Source organism: Pelodiscus sinensis, chromosome 19 (assembly GCF_049634645.1).
Source record: "Pelodiscus sinensis isolate JC-2024 chromosome 19, ASM4963464v1, whole genome shotgun sequence".
Taxonomy (NCBI): Eukaryota; Metazoa; Chordata; order Testudines; family Trionychidae; genus Pelodiscus; species Pelodiscus sinensis.
The window spans coordinates 9400923-9422831 of record NC_134729.1 but is presented as its reverse complement, the minus strand read 5'-3'; the positions used below and the strand labels follow the sequence as shown (position 1 = coordinate 9422831).

The following is a 21909-nucleotide window of genomic DNA, read 5'->3' as shown; positions in this document are numbered from 1 at the left end:
ACCTGTGGGGCTGGGGCTCAGCTTGTCCATCAAAACCACAGGGGCAAATGCCATTTGGGATTCAGTGAAACCAGCCTGTGCTGCAGCCTGGGGTCCTGATTCCCAGGGTTGCTGCTGACACTCCGCCCCTCCTGCTCTTCCAAGGAACCAGGCACAGGCAGAAGCTCCTTTAAGTTACTTTATTCAGTGGCATTGTCAGGTGCCCCCTGGGCATGGAGGCAACAGGCTCTACCCTCCATCAGCAAGGCAGCAGGGGTGGGGGGGCAGAGAGACCACCCTGGCCTCCTCTGGCACCCCAAGTGGGCAGTGGGAGTCCTGCTCCCTGTGGAAGCTGCCAGGGCTTATAACCCAGCTGCCTCAGTCCCCCAGAGGCCAGCTCCCTTCCCACCCCACCCCCAGGGCCCGACCTGAGCCCAGCACCCCTGCTGCTGGGGCAGGAGTCTGACAATTCAACTGTGGCAGAAGCTCAGAAGATACAAAAGAGACAAGACATGGAGAGACAGACACCCTGACGGACAGACAGCCCCCCACCAACCCCCACTTGTTTATCAAATGCAATTCACTTTATATACAAATCATTGCAAAATCATTTAAATAGCTCAATCTCTGTATAGTTATGTATAATATACACGGCCAGGGGGCCAGGCCCCTGGCCGAGACCCACCCTGGGGGCAGGGTCTGACATTCAGATGGTTGGGGGCCAGGGTAGCCAGCCCCTCCCCTCAGAGGGTGGGGGCAGGGCCTCTGTGCCCTTTGACCCCATAGCTGCTTAAAGGATTGGGCAGTTCAGGCTCAGCCCCTCGGGCACAGAACATCCTGCTACGGAGAAGCTCAGAGGTTTGGGCTCCCTGCCCCGAGGGGTTACTTAGGGGTGCCTGGCTTCTTAGGGGTGCCCGGCTTCTTGGTCTGCCAGAAGTGGCCCTGGATGGTGATGGCGTCCACGCTCATGGACATGGTCTTGGTGGGGATCTGGGTGAAGCGCTTGCGGTCTGAGTTGTACTTGTAGATGCCCTCGATCATGGCCCAGCTGATGGTGCGGGGGCCGTAGCCCGTGAGACGCGTCAGCTCCTCTGTCTCCTCTGCTGGCGTGTACAGCGCCCGGAACTGGCAGCTGGAGTCTCGGAACAGGATCAAGAAGTGATGGGCCTTGCTCTTCTCCATCTCCTGGGGGAAGGGGAGGAGGGGAAGGGGTTAGACTCAGCCCCATTTGGTGCCCACAGTGCTAGTGCTAGGGCCTCTGGCCCATCCCAGGCAGCTTCCCCCCCACCCCCACCCACACTCACCTCCAGGATCTTGTTCTTATGGGGCTCATTGACCCGGCCAGCCAGGCAGCAGTGGGACAGCGCGTTGTGGATGATGTGCTTGTTGGACTTGGCACTCGGCTCTTTGTACAGCTTGGGCCCTGCCAGAGGAGTGGGGGTTAGAGCTGGATCCAGGGACGGGGCCCTTACCGGGGCCCCGCTGGACAAGGGATCAGCCCTGGCAGCACATGGTATCCTCAGCGGGGCCCAGGGCTGGGGCAGGGTGTTACACTGTACCTCGGTTTCCCTGTATTCTGCAGCAGGTGAGGACTGGGGCAGGCTAGACAGTGGTGAATAGCACAGAGCCAAGTGGGCCACTGAAAAGGGCTCAATTTCAGCTGGTCCTTGGAGGATGTGACATGACAGCATGGGACACGCGTGCCAGGAATCCCCTGACCTTTCTGCTGAGGTGCGAGTGCAGAGCCCAGTGGGGGAACAGGCAAGAGGGGGGCTAGGAGCAGGGCTGAACCGGGGGGGCTTGGCCAGGCTCAGCTTCACCAGTCCTTGCTGTGGGCTGGCCTGGGGAATTCCCCCGGCTGGGGCCAGGTGACTAAGGCCTGCTTGACAATGCTTGGTCCCCCTCAGCCAGGTTACAGGGGTCAGGCCCTGGGGAGGGGCCGGGTCTCCACCAAAGCCTGTCTTGGCTGGGCAGGATCATAGGGTGAAGCACAGCCAAGGGTTTCTTCTCCCACTGCAGGCCTGGTTCTCTGGCAGGGAGGCAGGGCCGGGGTCTCGCCCCTTTACTTGGGGATGAAGGCTGGTGGGGAAGAGCAGGGCCGGGGTCCTGCCTGTGTACTCGGGGCTGGAGGAGTGACAGTGGAGGGATCTCACCCATGTACTCTGGGCTGGGGGGGGGGCAGGGCAGCAGGGGGGATCTCACCCATGTACTCTGGGCCGGGGGGGGGGGGGGGGAATCTCACCCGTGTACTCTGGGCCGGGGGGGAGGGGCAGCAGAGGGGGGTCTCACCAGTGTACTCTGGGCGGGGGGGGGGGCAGGGCAGCAGAGGGGGTCTCACCCGTGTTCTCTGGGCCAGGGGGGAGGGGGTCTCACCCATGTACTCTGGGCCGGAGGGGGCAGGGCAGCAGAGGGGGTCTCACCCGTGTACTCTGGGCCAGGGGGAGGGGGTCTCACCCGTGTACTCTGGGCTGGGGGGGCGGGGCAGCAGAAGGGGTCTCACCCGTGTACTCAGGCACAGAGGCAGGCGACGAGGCAGTTGATGCGTTCTCCCAGTCCCGCTCCCGGCTCTGGCTGCCCAGTAGGCGGCTGGGGGACATCAGGCCGGAGGGGGAGGCGGCTCTGTGGGGCAGGGAGGCAGTCAGAGCCAGGCAGGGGTTTGAGTGCAAGTCAGACCCCACCCTCCTCAGCACCATGGGAGTTACCCCCAAAACCTTCCCTCGCTGCCCCTCAGGAGACTTTACCCCAACAGGGAGGATGGGTCCCAGCCCATCTGGGGCTCCCATGGGGACCATGTCGCCTTCCCCCAGCCCTGCCCTCTGCAGTGCCAGCATCCAAAGGGGGAGAAGCGGGGGTTACTGCCCAGCCCCCCTTACCTGGAGGGTCTCTTGATGGTCAGCGAGTTCCCAGGGTCATTGGCCACGGTGGAGAGGGACAGAGTGGACTGGGAGTAGACCTTGCTGAGCCTGGAGCCTGGGGGAGAGAGCTCAGTCAGACGGCGCCCACGACATCCCCAGGGCCAGCCAGACCCCGTTCCTGGGTGCTCCGCTGCACGGGCCTCAACTGGACAAGGGGTTGCTGCATGGGCCTCTGCCCCCCGCCCTCTGCCCCACCGTACCAAGGAGCCCCTTGACCGGGCTGCGGGCCAGGGCTGAGTCGTCGCAGAACACGGTCTTGGGCCGCCCCTTCTTGAGGGCCCGCACTGTGGTCGGCTTCTGCCGCAGCACCTTGTCCAGGTCCTCCATGAGCTTCAGCTGATGGCGCCGCATGTACTCCTGGCGCGTGAAGTCCCCGCGCCGCGGGCTCGCCTCCTCCTCCGCCCGCGGGCGCTCCTCCGCCAGCAGCCTGGCACAGGGAGGGTGGCCGTGAGGGGCTGGGCTCTGCCCCAGCACCGCCCTGCTGGGGGGCTCTCCCCCCCACTCCCTGGGGTGCCTGCAGACCTGAGCCCATCCCCCTGTGACCAGGCACCACCCTGCTGGGGGCTCCCCCCCCCCACTCCCTGGGGTGCCTGCAGACCTGAGCTCATCCCTCTGGCCAGGCACCACCCTGCTGGGGGCTCCCCCCCACTCCCTGGGGTGCCTGCAGACCTGAGCCCATCCCCCTGTGACCAGGCACCACCCTGCTGGGGGCTCCCCCCCCCCACTTCCTGGGGTGCCCGCAGACCCGAGCCCATCCTTCTGTGGCCAGGCACCACCCTGATGCAGCCCAGTCATGTCCTCCCCCAGGCACCTGCCTCTGCCCACCGAGGTACCACCCAACATGGGCTCCTTCCCCACACCGCCCCCCCCAATCCCCACCTGGCTGCCTCCTCCTTCTGCTCCTTCTCAGCCTCTAGCCACTGCTTCCGCTGTCGCGCCTCCTCAATGCGCCGCTGCTGGCGCTCCAGCAGAGTGGCCCGCTTCTGGGCCATCTCGTCCTCTGCCTTCTCATCCCCCTGGCAAGACCAGAGCCGGTAAACGGGCCAGGGCAAAGGGCGGGATGCACGGCTCCAGCACGCAGAACCCCCAGGGGCCCCCAAAAGCTCATGACCAAGCTGCTGCTTCCGAGGGAGGGAGAAAGCCTGCGCAGGGCAAGCACCAGCCAGCCGGGCTCCTGTAACAGCGGCGGTGCCACCCAGACCAGTATCGGAGCCTGCTAAGCTCCTCCTGAGGCACGAGAGGAGTCCTAGGCAGCCCTGCAGCGCCCCACAGCCCCAGCACGACACTATCCAACTGCCCAGAACCCTGCCCCAGCCTCAACTGAGCTGACCACCCCTAGCGCTGCTCCCATGGCTCCTTGGGACCCAGGCGGCCCAGCCTCAGCGAAGGCCACGCAGCAGGCCTCAGGCTCTGGAGGAGGAGCTCCCGGGGGTGCTGAGCCCACGGGGATGGAGGGTGCACCAGGGGAGGCAGCCCCAGGATTTCCCTACATGAAGGAGCTGGGGGGCGGGGAGAACCAGAACCAGCTGTTCCCATAGCTGCAGAGACAGCCCCCATGTGCCATTCCCAGCCCCCAACTCTAGAGCCAGGGGCTCTGGGACTGGACAGGTTGTGGCCGAGACCGGCTCTGCCCTGGCAGGCAGCTCCCATGGGGGGGAGGGGCCTGCCCAGCGCTCACCTTGAAGAAGAAGCCAAGGCCAGACCGCCCCTCGATGTCCAGTGATTCCTCAAGCGAGTCGTCCCCGTCGCCCTCCTCCGCCTGCAGGCTGGACAGCGGGATCTCGATGAGGCTGCTGCGCCGCTCGCCTGGCGAGGACACGTCGCTGGTGCCATCGCCGGACACCCGGGCGCTGCCTGCCCCGCCCTGAGGCGCCGCGGGCCGCAGGTTGCCCTGGCTCTCCAGCTCCGGGGACTCGGGCGGCTGCTCCGCCCCAGGGGACTCCTCAGAGAAGTGGATGGAGGAGCGGGTCTGCATGGGCACCTGGCTGGGGGAGAACTTGCGCCGGTGGGGCAGGGTGTCCACGTTGTGGGGAGGAGTCAGCACCCGCGTCAGGGGCGGCAGCTTCAGCTCCACGGGCCGGGCGTGCTTGGGACTCTTGGGGGGGGCGGGGGCAGCCTTCTTGGGGGTCGGCTGGGGTGAGCGGGGCGCCGCCGGGACGGGGGGCTTGCGGGAGGGCGAGGGGGAGGGGGAGGACGACGAGAGCTCCACGGAGCGGGGCGGCACAAACTCCCGGCTGGCCCGCGGGCCGGGGCCCTTGGGGGCCGGGATGACCCAGGCCTGGCTGGGTTTCTTCTCCTGGATCAGCTGCTGCTGCTGCTGGCTCAGGCGCTGCATGTCCAGCTGCAGGGAGCTCAGCGCCGTGTTCAGCTTGGCCACGGCCCGGTTGTAATCGCCCAGGTTCTCGTCCAGGGGGGCCCCCTTGATCTCCGGTGAAAACGTCACCTGCTTCTCCGGGCGGCCCTGGCCCTGCCCATCGTCATCCTCAGCCGGCGCCCGCGGGCTGCCCCCCTCCTCCTCTGCCTCCAGCCGGGCCAGCCGCTCCTCCAGCGACAGCTTGGCCTCCCCCTCCCCATCCCCCTCCTCCTCCTCCTCGCCCTCCCGCCGCTTGAGCTGCAGGAAGGCGCTCTTGCCCAGGCGCTGGCGGTGCTTGGCAAAGATGGCCTCGATGCGCTTCTTCTGAGCCTCGATGGCACGCCGCTTCTCCTCCAGCCGGGCACCCAGCTGGTTCATCTCGGAGCTCAGGGCAGGGCTGCGGCCGGGGCTGTCCTCAGGGGGCGCAGCGCCCCCCTCGGAGCTCTCGCTGGCGCTCCTCTGCGAGGCCTTGCCCTCAGGGGCTGCCAGCTTCTTCTTGCGCTCAGCGAAGCTGGTCATGCGCACGCCAGCCCCCGAGGAGCCGGCACTGTCCGGCTGGGAGCTCAGGGAGCTGAGGCCCGAGGAGGTGTCGTCCTTGGTGCCAGGCGGGCGGGCGGGGTCCTCAGCATCTGAGTCCAGGCTGCCATCCCCGGGGGGAGTGGGGCCCTCGGCACGCCCGTTGGGGGGCCCGCTGTGGAAGCGGTAGACAGCCAGCGGTGGCGTGGGCTCCGCCAGCCGGGGGGGCTTGGGCGGCTCTGGCGAATGCAGGTAGAAGCCGTCGGCCGCCCCCTCAGGGTGCAGGCGCTCGCTGCTGTGGATGATCTGCAGGGCCTCCTCGATGGTGGGCAGGTCGGGGTAGCCGTCCGCCAGCCCGTTCTCCACGGGGGGCCCCTCGTGCGCCGCAATCCCCTTGGCCGACAGCGCCACTTTGTGCGCCGTCCGGTGCGGCGCCACCAGCCCATTGGGGGCCTTGTCCTCGGGGGGCGGGCCGGGGGAGCGAGCCAGGTGGGCGGGCGCCAGGCTGTCTGAGCTGACAGAGCGCAGCATGCCCACTGGGTTCCCCATCACGATGTCCACATCGCTGTCCAGCCCAAAGGGGATGCTGAAGGACACAGCCTGCGACAGCGGGTGGCTGCAGGGAGAGGAGGGGTAAGGGGCTGGGCAGGGACAGAGCCCGCCCCCTACCATGCCCACCCTAGAGGGGAATGGCCCTGCCCCCTGCACAGAGCACAGCAGGGGGCTAGTATCTGGCTATGGAGCAACAAGCCAGCCCCCCCCACCCCACCCCCCTCCAGCCCGCTATGGCCTCTGTCTAGAGCTGAGGGAAGGCCCCGCCTCCCCCATAGCCCAACCCCCAAATCTCCACACCCAGGGGCACAGATCCCTGGAACCACAGAGCCCCTGCCCCCAGCAGGGACCAGCCCCCACACGTGTGATGCACCCCACCCCCTTCCCAGCCCCACTCAGCCTCACCTCAGCTGTTTCTTGCTCCAGGCTTTGCCAAATCCGCCTTCCACATGGGACATTGAGGTAGAGTGGTGCATGGAGCCTGGGGCACAGAGATCTGGTCACAACCTCCCAGAACCTCCCAGCAGCCCCTGCTCCAACAGCCCGGAGCGCCCCACAGAGACCTCTGAGAATAGCTCAGGTCCACTCCAACATCCAGGCCCCTATCCTGCTAGCCAGCCAAGATGCTCAGATCCACCCACACTAGCCAGCCCAGAACCATCCATCCATCCCCCACAGGAACAGAGCCCCCCCGCATGAGTCAGGAGCTGCCCAGCCCCCTCCAGGATGGTTTGGTGCAGGGAGCAGGTCCACAGGAATCTGGGCTGAGGCACTACAATGCCCGTCTACACCCTTAAGTGCACAGGGGCCTGGATGCCACCCTGAAGGGTTCAGGACCAGACCAAGCTGGGGGACCCCCCGGTTTTCCTATGGTTGTTTGTGCACCTAGCCGGGGACCCCCACAGACAGCAGGCATCAGTCAGGGGCCCGAGCCCCCAGCTCAGGTCAGACCAGGACTGAACCCACCACCCCACCAGTAGCAGGGCACGTCCCCTAGCGAACCTCTGAGCGGGGACTGCGGCTGCCCGCCTGGCAGGAGGAAGCTGAACACGGGGGAACCGCTGCAAGAGAGACAGACAGAGACAGACAGGTGAGGCTGGAGCACATGAGAACATGCTTCTTCCCCCGCCCCCCAGCTCAGCACCACCTGGGCCCAGAGGGGATGGCTCCACCAGGTACAGGACGCAGGGAGGCCTGCCCACTGCTCTGAGGAGGTCACCCTCAGGCGTCCACCAGGGGGAGCTCTACCTGGGTCCCCGCCTGGCAGGGGTAGTGGGTCGGGGCACAAGCCAGCCAGACTCAGGCTGGATTTTACAAATTCATTTCATTCAAGCTCTGCCTTGGCAGGAAGCTCACGGAAGGAGGCTCTGCTCAGCATGGCAGGGAGAAGCACAATTCATGAGCCAGGACTCCTGGGTCCTATCCCCAGGGCCTGGAATGGAGTGGGGACTAGTGGTTAGAGCAACAATGCTGACTCCTGGGTCCTATCCCCAGGGCCTGGAATGGAGTGGGGACTAGTGGTTAGAGCAACAATGCTCACTCCTGGGTCCTATCCCCAGCTCTGGGAGGCTCTGCCAGGGACTCCACCAGCTGTTTTTGGCCAAAATCCTGTTCTGCAGAGACCCAGGCTGAAGGGGAAAAAACCCCAAACCCTTAATTCTTTAAAAATCCAATTGCTGGGCAGGGATGGGCCGTTTGGGGGGGGGAGCCACATCTCACATTCCTGCTGAATGTTTCTCTTCCCAGGCAGAGGAGGATGTGATCCCTCTATCGATACAGTGGCTGCAGGGGCCTGCTAGTGGCTCAGAGCTGCTCTGCCCAGGCACTGTAAGCTGGCAGGTGAGCCATGGCGACTGCATCATCCCCACCAGGGCTTGGAAGCAATATCCCAGCTGCAGACTCCAGCCCCCCAGGGGAGAAAGAGGGGTCAGGCTCCCAGATACCTCTTCTCCAGGCCCCAGCTGAGGGCCCCCACCTGCCAGCTTCATGGAAGAGTCGCCAAAGGGAGAGACCTGGCGCTCCCAGTCAGGGGTTACCCGGAGAGAGCGCCTCCTACTGCCTCTCTGGGGCCAGACTGTTGGGAGAGCGCCCAGCACTGAGCAGACCTGATCCGGCACTGGCTGGCTGGCTGCTGCCGTGCCAGGCTGCTGACTCACCTGTTGCTGTTGCCACTGCTGGGTGTCAGGCAGTCGCTCATCACAGGCAGATCTGGAAGGCAGGCAGGGAGCATGAGTCTCTCCCCAGCCACCTCCGGTGGGATGGGCACGGCCAGCGCCCGCCCCGGCCACACTGCCAGCCCCGACCTGAACAGCTGCCAAGGTCCTTCAAAGGGCTTTGCCGACACAGGGGCCTTTGTTCTGGGGCTGGGCTGAGCCAGCTCCCAGAATGCTCCACTCCCACTCCTCCCCCACCCTGGCCTTGGAAGGGGGAGTCCCCCGTGGCTGGCGGTTGCAGTGCCCCCCCCTCCCCGACACACCCCGGCAGCAGCCAGCCAGCATGACAGCCCCGTCTGGGGTCCAGCACAGAAGATCTGCCCCTCTCAGGCAGGGCCCCCTGACTCCCCTGCACCGGAGTCCAGTGCCAGCAGGAGAGGTCGGAGGCAGCTTTGCCCCAGGGGTCTGGCTGTAGGAGAAGAACTCCCCCCCTCCCCCCGCATGGGACTGAGGGGCCCCGGTACCTTTGAGTCTCCCCGGCTCCTTGGGGCGCACGAAGCCCGGCTTGAGCACCTCGAAGCACAGGAAGAGCTCAGCCAGGAACACCCCGATGTTGATCTGCAGGGGAGGCAGAACTGCTGCTAACATGCTCCACAGGGGCAATGGGACGCCCCCTCGAGTGCCCCCTAGCCAGAGTAGGGGGGCTCCCCAGCCACCACCCCGCCCCAGGGATCAGCGTTCACCCCTCTCCCCAAGCAAGGCACCGACTCCAGGGCGCCAGGCCCAGGCCCAGCCCAGAGGGGCCCTTCGTGCCAGGCTGCACAGCCCCAATTAGAGCAGCCGGAGGCACCAGCCAAGGCCTCATTAGGGCCAGGCCGGGCTGTTCCTTCGGGCAGGCTAATTCGCACCCTTCTGCGTGGGTGGAGAGCGGGGCACAGGCTGGGGAGCTGCAGTCAGGGCTGGGCAGAGCCTCCCACCCCCAGGACTCCATGGTAACACTGAACCCAGCCCCAAAGCTTGCACTGGGACAGGAAGGGTGTCCTGCCTGGGCGAGCCTGACAGCCACCCCACTCCACATGCCCCAGCACCCCCAGCTCCTCAGGACACGCTCCCTCCAGCGGGGCATGGCAGCGCCTGTCCCCTCGCAGGAGTCTCCTGTGCACACGGCACTGCCCACGAGCTGGGGGCACCTTGGTCCTGCCCCACTCACCCTCAGCACGGGAGGCACGTAGAGCAGGTCCTCCAGCGCCAGGGGGCAGCAGCCCCCCAGGTACCCTGCGCAGAACTCCTGGATGAGCTGCAGGTTGTAGAGGCTGTCGGCCACCGACATGGTCTCCTTCAGGCACACGTCTGCAGGGAGAGGGTGTCAGTGCCGTCCTGGGTCCCGCCCCCCCCCAGCAGTGTTCCCGGCAAGCTGAGCGATTCCAGCACTGCAGAGCCAGTTAGCCAAGCGCCCACAGCTGGGTTTCTGGTTTCATGCACATAAAAAACCCTTATTCACCCTGCACGTGAATGGAGATTAGAGGGAACATCACCCTGCCCTCCGGCATACAACCCGGCTCCCACCCCCTGGAGCCCTGGCCCCTAACCCCCAGCTCCCACCCCACCAGCGCCCGCAATCCCCGGCTCCCACCCCGCCACCCGGCACCCCTAACCCCCGGCTCCCACCCCGCCAGCGCCCGCAATCCCCGGCTCCCACCCCGCCACCCAGCACCCCTAACCCTCGGCTCCCACCCCGCCAGCGCCCGCAATCCCCGACTCCCACCCTGCCACCCGGCACCCCTAACCCCCAGCTCCCACCCCGCCAGCGCCCGCAATCCCCGGCTCCCACCCCGCCACCCAGCACCCCTAACCCTCGGCTCCCACCCCGCCAGCGCCCGCAATCCCTGGCTCCCACCCCGCCACCCGGCACCCCGGTCCCTAACCCCCGGCTCCCACCCCGCCAGCACCCGCAATCCCTGGCTCCCACCCCGCCACCCGGCACCCCGGTCCCTAACCCCCGGCTCCCACCCCGCCAGCGCCCGCAATCCCTGGCTCCCACCCCGCCACCCGGCACCCCGGTCCCTAACCCCCGGCTCCCACCCCGCCAGCACCCGCAATCCCTGGCTCCCACCCCGCCACCCGGCACCCCGGTCCCTAACCCCCAGCTCCCACCCCGCCGGCGCCCGCGCCCCTAACCCCCTGCTCCCACCCCGCCGGCGCCCGCAATCCCTGCCTCCCACCCCGCCACCCGGCACCCCGGCCCCTAACCCCCTGCTCCCACCCCGCCGGCGCCCGCAATCCCTGCCTCCCACCCCGCCACCCGGCACCCCGGCCCCTAACCCCCTGCTCCCACCCCGCCGGCGCCCACAATCCCTGGCTCCCACCCCGCCACCCGGCACCCCGGTCCCTAACCCCCGGCTCCCACCCCGCCAGCGCCTGGAAGCCCCCCTGTAGTGCAGCGCCACATGTGCACTCACCCTCCAGGCGCACCACATCGGGGCAGTAATAGTGGATGGTGGCAGCGATGGCGCCCCCGTTGGCCAGGTCCTTCATGCCCATGACAGATGGGAAGCAGGGCGTCTGTTTGGACAGCACCTTGTCCTTCCGGTAGCGGATCTGCCCACAGCAGAGACAGGGGAGGGGGTGAACAGCTGGAGGATGGGGGGCCCACCCCACAGCACAGCCAGGGGCACTACAGGCTCTGCTCTGCCAGCCCACCCCTCAGAGGCCAGGGCTCTAACTACCTAGTGACCCCCAGCACCCCACTGAGAAAGGTCTACTCATCCCAATACAGATCCCCAGCCCCCCAAACATGGGGCATCAGGAACAGGTTTCATGCTGGGTGGGATGCGGCTCCCTCAAGGCAGGGGGGCTGTGGCTGGGTCCCGTGGGGCAAAGCAGCCAGGATGAGCTGGGACCTGGGGATGGCCCCCCAGGACACAGCACTTCCTGTCCACTGTGGGGAGGAAGGAGTTTGGGAGCAGCTCAACACAATGGCCCCGCCCCTCAGTCTAGGGCTGCCATATTGCCCCCAGGCCTGGCACAGACGGAGGAAGCAGTAAAGACGAACCGGGCCCCCCTGCTCTGAGAGGCAGCAGCAGGGCAAGCAGGACTCCCCCTCCCGTCTGCCCTGAGGTCACAGCAACACAAGCACGGAGACGAGACAGCCAGAGCCCGACGCAGGCACAGGCGCACGGAGCCGAGCAGGAGCAAGCAGCTACGGGGGGTGCACAGCCAACATACAGCCAGCCTCGGGAGCGTGAGAAAGGGGGCAAAAAACCGCCGTGGGATGCCCTGTTATTCCTCCTGCAAGGAGCCCCTGGCAGGGACTGGAGAGGGATGTGAACAGCTAGCCAGGTTCACCAGTACGACGGACGCCTGCAGCCAGAGGGCTGCTCCAGCCCCACAGCTGCCGCTGCCAGCTCCCCCTCCACCCCCGACCTTGGGGCCGGGAGCAAAAGTCAGCTGCCCCTCCCATCCCCCCAAGCACTGGGGCAGGAGTGGGATCCTGCTTAGTCGGTTAAAACTTAGCTTTAACCAGTGAACTGGTTTTACCTTCCTAGCCCCCCCAAACAACCCTGCATGGCGAACCCCTGCCTCCTCCAACAGGCCAGGTGCCAGACTATGCAGGGGGGGGGCTGCTCCATTACAGCCCCATGGACCTCTGAAGCAGACTCCCCCACTTCTGACCTAGGTTGGGGGGTGCAGTCCATCCTGTGCTGCTCCTTTACAGGGCAGGAAGTCCCCGGGGCTCTCAGTCCCCCAGTGGAGGTGGTGATGGACATTTAGTCAAAGGCAAGGCTGCCTGTCCCCAGCTTAGCCATCCCATATCTAACTGATGGGGGGGGGGGGGGGGGGGAGGTAGGGAGAGAAGCAGCCTTGGGAATCAAACCCAGGTCCTTCAGAACTAGGAAGGACCCCACTGGGGAGACACGCTTGCTTGGTCACTGGGTGGGCTGCAGCCACTAGGTGGCACCACGACACTAAGCCTGCACTAAAGGCCCTTCGGCTCCCGGGGCAGCCTTTGGGGCAAGCAGCCTTGGCACAGACTGTTAGATGTGACTGGGACCCTGAGAAGTCAGGGGGGCCGGGGAGCGACACGGCACAGACCAGTGAGAAGTCGGGGGGGGGGCGGGGAGCGACACGGCACAGACCGGTGAGAAGTCGGGGGGGGGGCGGGGAGCGACACGGCACAGACCGGTGAGAAGTCGGGGGGGGGCGGGGAGCGACACGGCACAGACCGGTGAGAAGTCGGGGGGGGGGGGGGCCAGGGAGCGACACGGCGCAGACCGGTGAGAAGTCAGGGGTGCAAACCAAGTTGTGGGGGAACTGCCCCCATTGCCCCAGAGCAAGTGATGTCCTGTCCCTCATGCCAAGCCCTCAGGCCCAGAGGCCACTGTCCGGGCCAGAGGGTGGAACGTGGGGGGGGCAGGAGCGTTGCAGGAGGAATAGCAGCCCCACAGGCGGGCTGGCACAGAAGCAGAGCGAGGCCCGTGGGGCCGGCCGGCGCGCAGCAGGGGCGCAGGCACTCAGTGATACGTTACCACAGGAGGGTTATTCCCCGACTCCTTCAAACAAAACGCGATGGCATGCTGGGCGCAGCAGCAAAGGAAAGAGAAAGCCTCGTCAATGCAGGGGCCCAGCAGCGGCTGGAGAGAGCCGCAGGGACGGAGCTGCTGTCTGGCCAGCCTGGAGGGGGCCAGCCGCCACTCTACAGCCCTACCCTTTGGGGGGGGACGGGGGAGGGGGGGGGAGACATGCGCTGCCTTTGAGCCTGCCCCAGGCCTGCCCTCTCCTAACATGCAGCCGGGGTCCCTGCACAGACACCTCCTATAGTCCAACCAGATTGGGGGGCACCCCTTGAACCTAGGTCTAACCTGCTCTCCTGCTCACAGCCTGGACCCCAGAGCACTGGGGACCCTCACCCCTGGGGGAAGGGGGGGGAAATGAGAGCAAGCAAAGGGGGGGGAATGTCATGTGACCAGCATGCTGCTTTTGATTGGCTGTCTAACTCCCCCACTCCTGGGTCTCTTAGCTCATTACTGAACCCAAACACTCCCAAGTGTGAGCACAGGGTCTGTTTTGGTGTTACAGGCTGGGCAGTCCTATGTACCCTTATCTGCCCCCCACAACCCCCATGGCTCCTGGGCTTGGCAAGAGCCAGGCACATACCCCTTCCTTTCCAGCCACCAGGTGGGGATACACCCCCCCCCCCACTCCCGCCACCCCCGCTCAGTAGGGCAGATGCCACAGCTCTGTGTGTGTAAGAAGCTAAGAGACGGAAGAAGGGGTGCATGGCAGGTAGGGGGAATTTGTGAGCAAAGGATGCTGGGATGCATTCGCAACAATCTGCTGGCGTTTAGCACCCCCTCCCCCAGCAGAGATCCCCCCACAATGTGGTCTGACGGGGCATCTTCCGCTCTGGGGCAGCTCTAAGCCTGGTTACCCCTTGGACCACAAGAGTCACCACCCCCAGGCCATAAAGACTGAGGGACAGGATGGCATTCAGGGGACCCAGGCCCCACCGCCTCTAAGCCAAGCTCAAGAAATGCCTCCCCCCCCCCCCCCAGCAGGCACCCTCCCACAAGGCTCTGGAGCCACACATGCCTACAGTGCCCTGGGGCCACCCCCCCCCACACACACACACACACCCCTCCACGGTGCCCCGGGGCCTGCCACCAGTTTCCCCACAAACATAGGGGCCATTTTCTCCACACTGCCCTGGGGCCTGTCACCTGCCCCTCCCCACACACACAGGCCACCCTTCCCACAATGCCCTGGGGCCTGCCATTCCCCTCCCCTCCACACACATACAGAAGCTATCCTTCCCACAAGACACTGCAGCCTTCCCCCCCCCCCCCCACACGCAGGGGCCACCCCTCCCACAGTGCCCTGGGCCCCAGCATCCTTTGCTCGGGGGCAGGGGTGTCTCCTGGCATGCAGACCCACAGCCATCTGCCCAGCAGCGCTGGCAGGACACGGCCCCGGCCGTCAGTCGGCTCAGGGGAGGGGAGAGTAAATAAACCACCCACTTACAGGAACCAGTTTCCAGTACCACCTGGTGGGACACTGACGAGGAGGAAGGAGAAAGGCCACAGGAAGGAGGAGAGAGAGACGCAGAAGAGAAGAGTCACACAGCGAACCTCCATGGGCCCGCAGGCAGCCACGCAGGGGTCACACCAGCTGCCCCAGGGCAGAGTGCATGCCCAGCTGGGCGGAGAGGGACTCCCGTCCCGCCTGGCAGACAGGTGCATGGAGAGGCCCCTCCCCTCCCAGGCATGGAGCCAGGGATGGCTGCCCGGAAGGGGGAAGCATGGGGAGGGAGGGAGGCACCTGGGGGCAGCAGGTAGAGCCATTATCCCCAGAAGGCAGAGCCCCCCAACACACACAGCACAGCCACGACAGGGGTATTAGCAGCAGACTGAGGGTGGACGCTCCCCGTGGTGCAGGAGTGCACAGGTCTCCCCGGGGAGAGCTTCGTCCATGGCCTCCGGGGACCAGCCACAGCCCCTCCCTGAGGGAGTTCATGCCACCAAAGCCCAGGAATTCCCACGACTCCACCACACCCCCCACCCGCCACGGTGGCCCTGCCCCACTCACCCTGTTTCAAGTGAAAGGGCCCCATGCACACCTCCCTCATGCCCCCCCCCCGATGACCTCAGCGCAGTGATCAACAGACCCACCTTGGGGCCGCTTCCTGGGGGCTGGGCCTGGCCCCCCATGCCAGGCGCTGGCTGCTGCGAGCCCTCCCGCTCAGTGCTCTCCTGCAGCTTGCGGTTCACCTGTGGGAGGGAGGGAGGGTTAGTCGGTACTGGGGGCAGGGAGAGGCCCCAAGCCTGGAGACAGCCCCTGCCCCAATGCTGATGGAAGAGGGCAGCTCAGCAGGAGTCTGGGGGGCAGAGTCTGAAGTCTCTAGGGCAGCAGGAGCGAGACGAGGACACCCACTGAGACCAGTGCCCTGGTGCCCCCACCATCCATACAGCTAGGGGGCATTAGGGGCCAAGGACCCCCCCCCCACCACACACACACAGTTCCCCTAACAGCCCCAAGAGCCCCCATCATACCGTGTCCACCCAGAAGAGGAGCTTCTGCTCCCAGGAGCTGTCACCCAGGCTGGTGCCAGGGGGGGCGCTCAGCGTGTGGGTGGCTTCCACAGCAAAGGCCATCATCAGGGAGTCGATCACTGCCAGGTGCGCACCCTGCAGGGAGAAGGGACCAGACGACACCGTACTCACACTCCTGCCCTCCCTGTGCCTTGGCCTGGGGGGGTCTCTTCTCCCCACTAGGTGCAGCCTAGCACCTGCCCTTCACGGCCTCACCGCCTAAGCTCCATGGCCTGGCCCAGCCCAGAGACCCCCCCATCCAACTGCCACCCCCCCCCACTTTACACTCACCAGGGGCATCTATGGGGGGGATCCCCAACCCCACAAGCAGCCCTTGGCCCCAACACTAGCATGTCCCAGGCTCAATGTGGCCAGCGAATCCTGTAGCAGGGTTTGAATGTGTCTGTACCAGGCCTCCACTCTCCACAGCAAGGGCAGTTCTCACAGCTCACCCTACAGTCAGAGGGCAGGACGGGCCCTGACACGAGGGGGAGCAAACAGCAGAAGTGCTCAAGAGCCAGGGCCGGGAGCCCCCACGGATACCCACCACCTCAAGGTGCCTGCGGAGAAGCTGGAGCCTCTGACAACTCGGTGCCAAGGGTCAGGCAGGCTCAGGACAGGAAAGCGAGAGGTTTAATGGCCCCCAGCAACTGGGCCTATGCAGCTACTAGAGCCCCCGGGGGAGGGGGGGTGCTGCCAGGGCCAGCCTAGACATGGACATCGCTGCCAGGGCAGGGCCTGCATGGAGCCCATGCCACAGCAGCCTGCAACAAGCAGGGTAGGACAATGGCAGCTCTGAGGGAGCAGGGTCTAGAGGTTACAGCAGGAGACTGGCACCAGGATGTCCTGGGTTCCAGTCCCAGCCCTGAGGGGTCCTGTGATCAGAGCAGGAGAGTCAAGGCTGGGGACTGACCACGCCCTGCCTCCCCTGCACTCTCGCTGGAGCACAGGGGACCTGAGGCCATGGTCTCAGGAGCGGATGCTGAAAGCAGAGCCCACAGCGGGTGGAGCTGAGGGCAGGGGGGCTGTGCTGCCCCAGCCAGGCCGGCCAACCCTCAGCACCTCAGGGCAGTTGGATTAGCCAACTGGGCCTATGGGGGAGGAGGTGCCGGGCCCCAGGGTTCACACCACTGCCACAGACCTCAGGCAGAGGAGCCCACGCGCCCCAGAACAGCGTCCCAGCCGGACAGGGGTAATAGGATCCTCCCACAAGCCAATTATCCCTGGACGGATCCCCGGGCATCCCAGCGTGGCTAATGCTTAACCCGATTAGCGCAGCTCCGACCCTGGCACCGGAGCACCCAGCTCTCCCACAGCCCATCCGGCTGTTGCCTAACACAGCCGCTTGCCAATCATTAACATGAGCCCATCCCCCACCAGCTGCTAGAGAGGCCCGAGGGTAGGGCCCACACCAAGCCCAGAGTCCCCAGCTCCCCGGTTCCCCTCGTGGCGGACGGCGTGGCCCCCAGACACAGCGGGCAGCTCAGCTCAGCTGGAGAGCAACTGGGTCAGACAGAGCCTACCCGGAAACCCCAGCAAGGGGAAGAAGCCCATTAGCCAGGCCTGGCGTTATGCCTGTCGCCTCTAAGGCGCTGCCAAGGGCAGAACCGTGGGCGTCGGGGGGAGGGCACGAGGAGCACTCGCCAAGCCAGATGTTTTGTTTTGTGCAAGCCGGTGTTTCAGCAGAGCAGCAAACACCCACTGACCTGGCTCCCAGCGTTCGCGGGCCTAAGGGGAGAAGTCTGAGCAGTGGGACAGGGAAGACACGTGCTCACCCTTCCCCCAGGTGTGGGGCTGACGGGAGGAAAGAGCTTGGCCCAGTTAGCCTGCGGAACTGCCTGCCACAGGATCTCAGAGGGTCAGAGAGGGAGCCAGATGCTTGCTGTGAGCAGTGGCAGCTCACAAGGGTCATAAAACCGCAAGACGGGAATAGCCCCTGTCCAGCAAGGGGCCAGTTACTGGCCAGCATCAGCCACGAGGGACAGGCCAGCACGGAGAAGAGGAAGGGCCTGGGCTAGGACTCTGACCAGCTCCCACAAGGCCAACACCCCCTCGAGCCTGGGCCACGCTGGGGAGAAGGGGGGGGACAGACCAGGGCGGTCTCACTGGGCAGCCTGTCCCCCGCCCCAGCCCTGTGGGATTTAGGGATGGGCATTACAGAGCCATGGCAGCAGGAGCCTGGCACGGCTCTGACTGGGCATGGGGGGCACCGGGGGCAGGGCGCTGGGGGAATCCATGCTCCCTCCTGCAGCCCAGAGCCTCAGCCAGGCAGGACTGGGAGACTCGCAGCAGATTTGTGCCCCTTGGAGCTGGTGTTGGGGGAAGGAGGCTGCAGGTCCCACGTCCCTAGCAAGGAAGCCCAGCCCCAAGGGCAAGGGAGCCCTGGCCAGGGCCTTCCCCAGCGGGCTCAGGACTGAGAAGGCTCCTCCAGCCCATCCCCCACCTCCCAGCCGGGCTCCTCCCTCCCCAGCCAGCCTGGCTATCGACCCCATGCTGCTCCCCTTGGCAGCAAGCCAGCTGGACCCCCCCTTCCAGCTCGGTGGAGCGACTAATCCCCATTATCGGCTCCAAGCCAAAGAGGGCCCAGCGGCCCCAGAGCCCAGCCCCCAGCGGCGCCCACCCCCACAGCAGGTTTGGAGCATCCGTCCCCGTGTCGGGCAGCGGGTGGGGTCAGAACTCGGCGCTGCCGCTGAGCGTCACCCACAGCCTCCCAGGGCAGCCCGACGACGTGCCGGGGGGGCACGTGGGGTGCAGTGACCGGGTGTCCCCATTGATCAGGGCAGCCCTGATACGCAGGGCTTCTTCTATAGGTGCCCAAGGCCCCGCCCCCCCCCCCCCCCCCGATACTGCTGGTCTCCGGCCGCCCTGCACCGCCTGGCTGGGACCCCCCTGGAGCTGCGTGTGGCCAGAGAAGCGGGCCGTGCCCTGCATGGATTCCCCCGGGCTCTGAACCAGCCTGGCTCTCTATATAGCACGCCCCGGCCTCCCTCCAGCCCCAGCCCAGCAGCCAATCCATCAGGCACCTGCAGGCAGCGCTGGCCCCCAACCGCCCCACACGGGCAGGGCTGTAATCTCCAGGCTGCAGCAGCGACGCCCAGTCACCCCTGGGCTTAAGCAGGCTGGCAAACCCCCCCCCCCCCCCCGACTTAACCAGCCCAGACAGCAGCTGCTCCCGGCAGAGCCTGCCTGACTTCCCAGAGCTCCCAGTTAGCGTCACCTCAGGCCCCAGCCAGGATCCCTGTGCTCACAGCTGCCCCCCACCTCACCCACCCCAAGGCTGCAGCTAACCCCCCTCCCCTGCCTTTCGCACCAGGACACCCACTATTGGCCCATCCTGAAGAGGGGAGGGCCCCCCCGCAGCATGCACATGGGGGTAGCACTCAGTCCTGGGGCCGTGCCCCACCCTCAGGTGCCAACTGAGCTCCCAACCTGTAAAGGCCCTGCCCCATGCCAGCGCATGTCCCAGAGGGAGGCAGGATGGGCAGGGGCAGGCCTGCCCAGTCCGGGATGCCTGCTCTCTCCCCAGCACGGGGCACTCGCCCTTCCACCCCCTGCCCCGGCAGCACCTGCCCCAGCCACCTTCCAATGCCCAGCCAGGAGCATCCCCAGCCGCCCTCCTGCCCGCGGCCAGCCAAGGCCCCTCCAGGCACCCACGGACTCCCTCGCTGTGCAGGCACCTGGCACCATCAGGCATCCCTAGCCCAGGCTCGCTCTCCCCAGGCTGCAGAGAAAGGCCCCTGAAAAGGACTTATCAGCACTCACGGAGCCACCCACGGGCAAGGGGCGGTCGGGAAGCCCCCCCATGGTTGCCCTGGCACATGCACCCCTATAGCAGCCACGGGAAGGTGGCCACCCCCACTCCTGGCCCTTACCATCTTGATGGGCTTCTGGAGCAGGTCAGCCTCCTTGACGGGCTTGTCCTGGTAGGTGGGGGCCAGGCCCCGGCGCCCTAGCAGCGCCAGCAGGGCAGTGTTGTCCTTGGGGGCGGGTGCAGCCGCATCGTCGGGGGGCAGCACCTGGCGGCACACCCGGCAGTAGATGTCCGAGGAGAGCAGCAGGCGCGTCACAGGCGGCTTGATGTGCTCCTGCTCGTACTGGTCTGTGTAGAAGGGGTCGCGCAGCTCCTCCGGCACGTTCTCTGCAAGGAGAAGGGGCTGAGCAGCAGCTGGGGGGCTCCCACTCACCCAGCCCCACCCATCTCTCACGGCCCAGCCACCCACAGCGCTGCACTGGCCCCCCGCAAAAAAACAGTCCTCACCTCCCCATTCATAGCCCCCGAATTGCCATTGCTTCCCATTGGCCTGCTCCCCCCCACACACACACAACCCCACTGAGCCCCCACTCCCCCAGCAGGGACTCTGGAGAAGGAACAGGGTTTCCGTCAGTCAGTGCTGGAGACGGGGACTCTCAGCCCCTGGGGGGCCTCACAGCAGCAGGCTGGGCCCCCACCCCGACTCCCAGCTCCCAAACCGGAGCTGCCTCCCTCCCCCATGGCACCTGTACAGACTCGTCCTAGGGTATGAGAAGCAGGGGCCGGCACGTCTTCCCACGGCCATGGCTTCCCTGCCTCCCTAGCCCAGAGCTGCCAGGGCGTCGGGTGAGGAGGGTGGAGAACACCCGGTTCCCAGGCATGGGGAGAGACAGACAGGTGCATCGGGATGCGGGGGGGAGGGGGAGGAATCACTGCCCATGGAAGGAGGAGCACAGCAGCCAGCATGAGACAACCACCAGGAACAATCCCAACACCTGCTGCAGCCCCCCAGGGTCCCCCCCCCCCAGCACCCTCCCACCCACCCAGCCCTCCAGCTGCAGGGAAACCAGGGTCTTTGGCCAGGAGAGACTGAACAGACAGCCCAGCCCCCTGCACCAGCCTGACCACACTGCCGCCCCAAGGATGGGAAGAGTGGGAGGGGCACTAGATCCCCAAGGGCAGGCCCAGGCTGGCTGCTGCACCAGCTTCCCACTCCCTGACCTCCCAGCTAGGACACGCCACCCACATCCCTGGGGCAGAGTGATGCCATCTCAGCTGGAAGGGTCCCATCCCCGCCCATGTGCCAGCTCCTCCAGCTCTCCTGGCCCAGCTGTGCTCCTGTCTCCTGCTGCTCAGCCCAGCCCCTCCTCCACCCCCGCACCCATGGCCTGGCGAGGGCCCTGTCCCATGGGAGCCAGGCAGTCACTGGCTCTGGAGTAGCTGGCTGTGCCAGGGAACAGGTTGGTTTGTGCTGGGACCACACAACCACGGCCTCCTGGGCGTGGAGCTGGGACAGACAGGGTCTCACCGGGAGCCCACCCAGACTCCTTGGCTCCCTGCTGTGCTGTTGCCTGAGAGCCCAGAATCCCCCAGCCCCATCAACTGTCCCTTTAATTTTTCCATCCATGTGCAGAATAAATTTTGTTATGTGCACCAAGGCACGTGCACCACCAGTAGAAACCTGCTGGCAGCTGTGGGTGCTCTGCTAATCAGCCAGGCAGCATTTGACTCTCTCCTGAGTGGCCACCAAGTGCTCAGCTTACAGGAACAGTGACCCCACTGGGGATGTGAATGGATAACCCGTTAGCATCACCCTTGCGGGGGCCCGCTCCAGCCCCCAGGGGCCTGCTCCAGCCCCCAGGGGCCCGCTCCTCTCTGCTCCAGCCCACCATTTAAGCACTTCTCCAGTTAAACAGATTCAATGGGATTTTACATCCCTACCCGCCGCCCCCTCAGAACAGTGCTCAGAACCCCCCCTCCCCGGCCACACCCCACCCTGCCCATCTTTGCCATTTCTCACCCCCCTTGTCACCCCACCACACCATTAACCCCTGCAGTGCCAGCCCACTCCCACTCCCACGCAGTTCACCCTGGCAGGCGTCACTAACTAGACACCTCCCATCCCAATGTCACCTGCCTCCCCAGCATGGCCCCAACCCCTCCCAGCACACAGCGTCTGAGCACAGACATGGCGCAATGCTGCGGACTGGCTGAGATGGAACCCACACCCCACCCGGCCCATCTTCGGGAGAATCTCCACTGGCAGTGTGAGGGCTAGGACATTACTGGACTGTTTCAGCCCTGCCGCTGCCAGCGGAGCTACTGCCCCAGCCACCACTAGGTAAGCTCCACCAAAACCCCAGCAGCAAGCTCTCCCAGGAGAGGCGGAGACCCCCGGCCCTGCACTTGCCTAGCTCCCACTCTGCTCCTGGGGGAGGAGGGGAGAGGAGCAGGCAGTGCTCCCAACTGCTGCTCCCCATAGACATGAGCTCAGTCTGACCTTCCGGGTGCTGCCACCTTGGAGCTCAACGTGGGAGGGCCATGAGCCGAGTTCCCCAAGCCCTGAAGGTGCCGGCAGAGGGGAGCCCTGCCCCCCCAGCCCTAG

The 21909-nt window shown here is 65.9% G+C and overlaps 1 protein-coding gene across 4 annotated transcripts in view; it reads right to left on the bottom strand.

Moving 5' to 3' along the window:
• Positions 1 to 164: 164 nt before the first annotated feature.
• The window catches only part of CAMSAP3 (calmodulin regulated spectrin associated protein family member 3), a 35556-nt gene continuing 13811 nt past the window's right edge, over positions 165 to 21909 (bottom strand). Inside the window, exons 2-19 of one of the 4 annotated variants that reach the window (XM_075902168.1) lie at positions 19426 to 19691; positions 15515 to 15649; positions 15134 to 15232; positions 14487 to 14519; positions 12995 to 13042; positions 10928 to 11066; positions 9679 to 9818; positions 8993 to 9086; positions 8472 to 8523; positions 7318 to 7376; positions 6721 to 6796; positions 4573 to 6379; positions 3774 to 3910; positions 3095 to 3321; positions 2853 to 2949; positions 2480 to 2598; positions 1284 to 1402; positions 165 to 1164 (exon numbers count right to left, since the gene is read on the bottom strand). In XM_075902168.1, coding sequence (XP_075758283.1) covers positions 862 to 1164; positions 1284 to 1402; positions 2480 to 2598; positions 2853 to 2949; positions 3095 to 3321; positions 3774 to 3910; positions 4573 to 6379; positions 6721 to 6796; positions 7318 to 7376; positions 8472 to 8523; positions 8993 to 9086; positions 9679 to 9818; positions 10928 to 11066; positions 12995 to 13042; positions 14487 to 14519; positions 15134 to 15232; positions 15515 to 15649; positions 19426 to 19691 — 3950 coding nt within the window. In that variant the 3' untranslated portion in view covers positions 165 to 861. The remainder of the gene's footprint in view (positions 1165 to 1283; positions 1403 to 2479; positions 2599 to 2852; positions 2950 to 3094; positions 3322 to 3773; positions 3911 to 4572; positions 6380 to 6720; positions 6797 to 7317; positions 7377 to 8471; positions 8524 to 8992; positions 9087 to 9678; positions 9819 to 10927; positions 11067 to 12994; positions 13043 to 14486; positions 14520 to 15133; positions 15233 to 15514; positions 15650 to 19425; positions 19692 to 21909) is intronic. The other 3 variants (XM_075902170.1, XM_075902169.1, XM_075902171.1) reach the window with 3 other exon arrangements.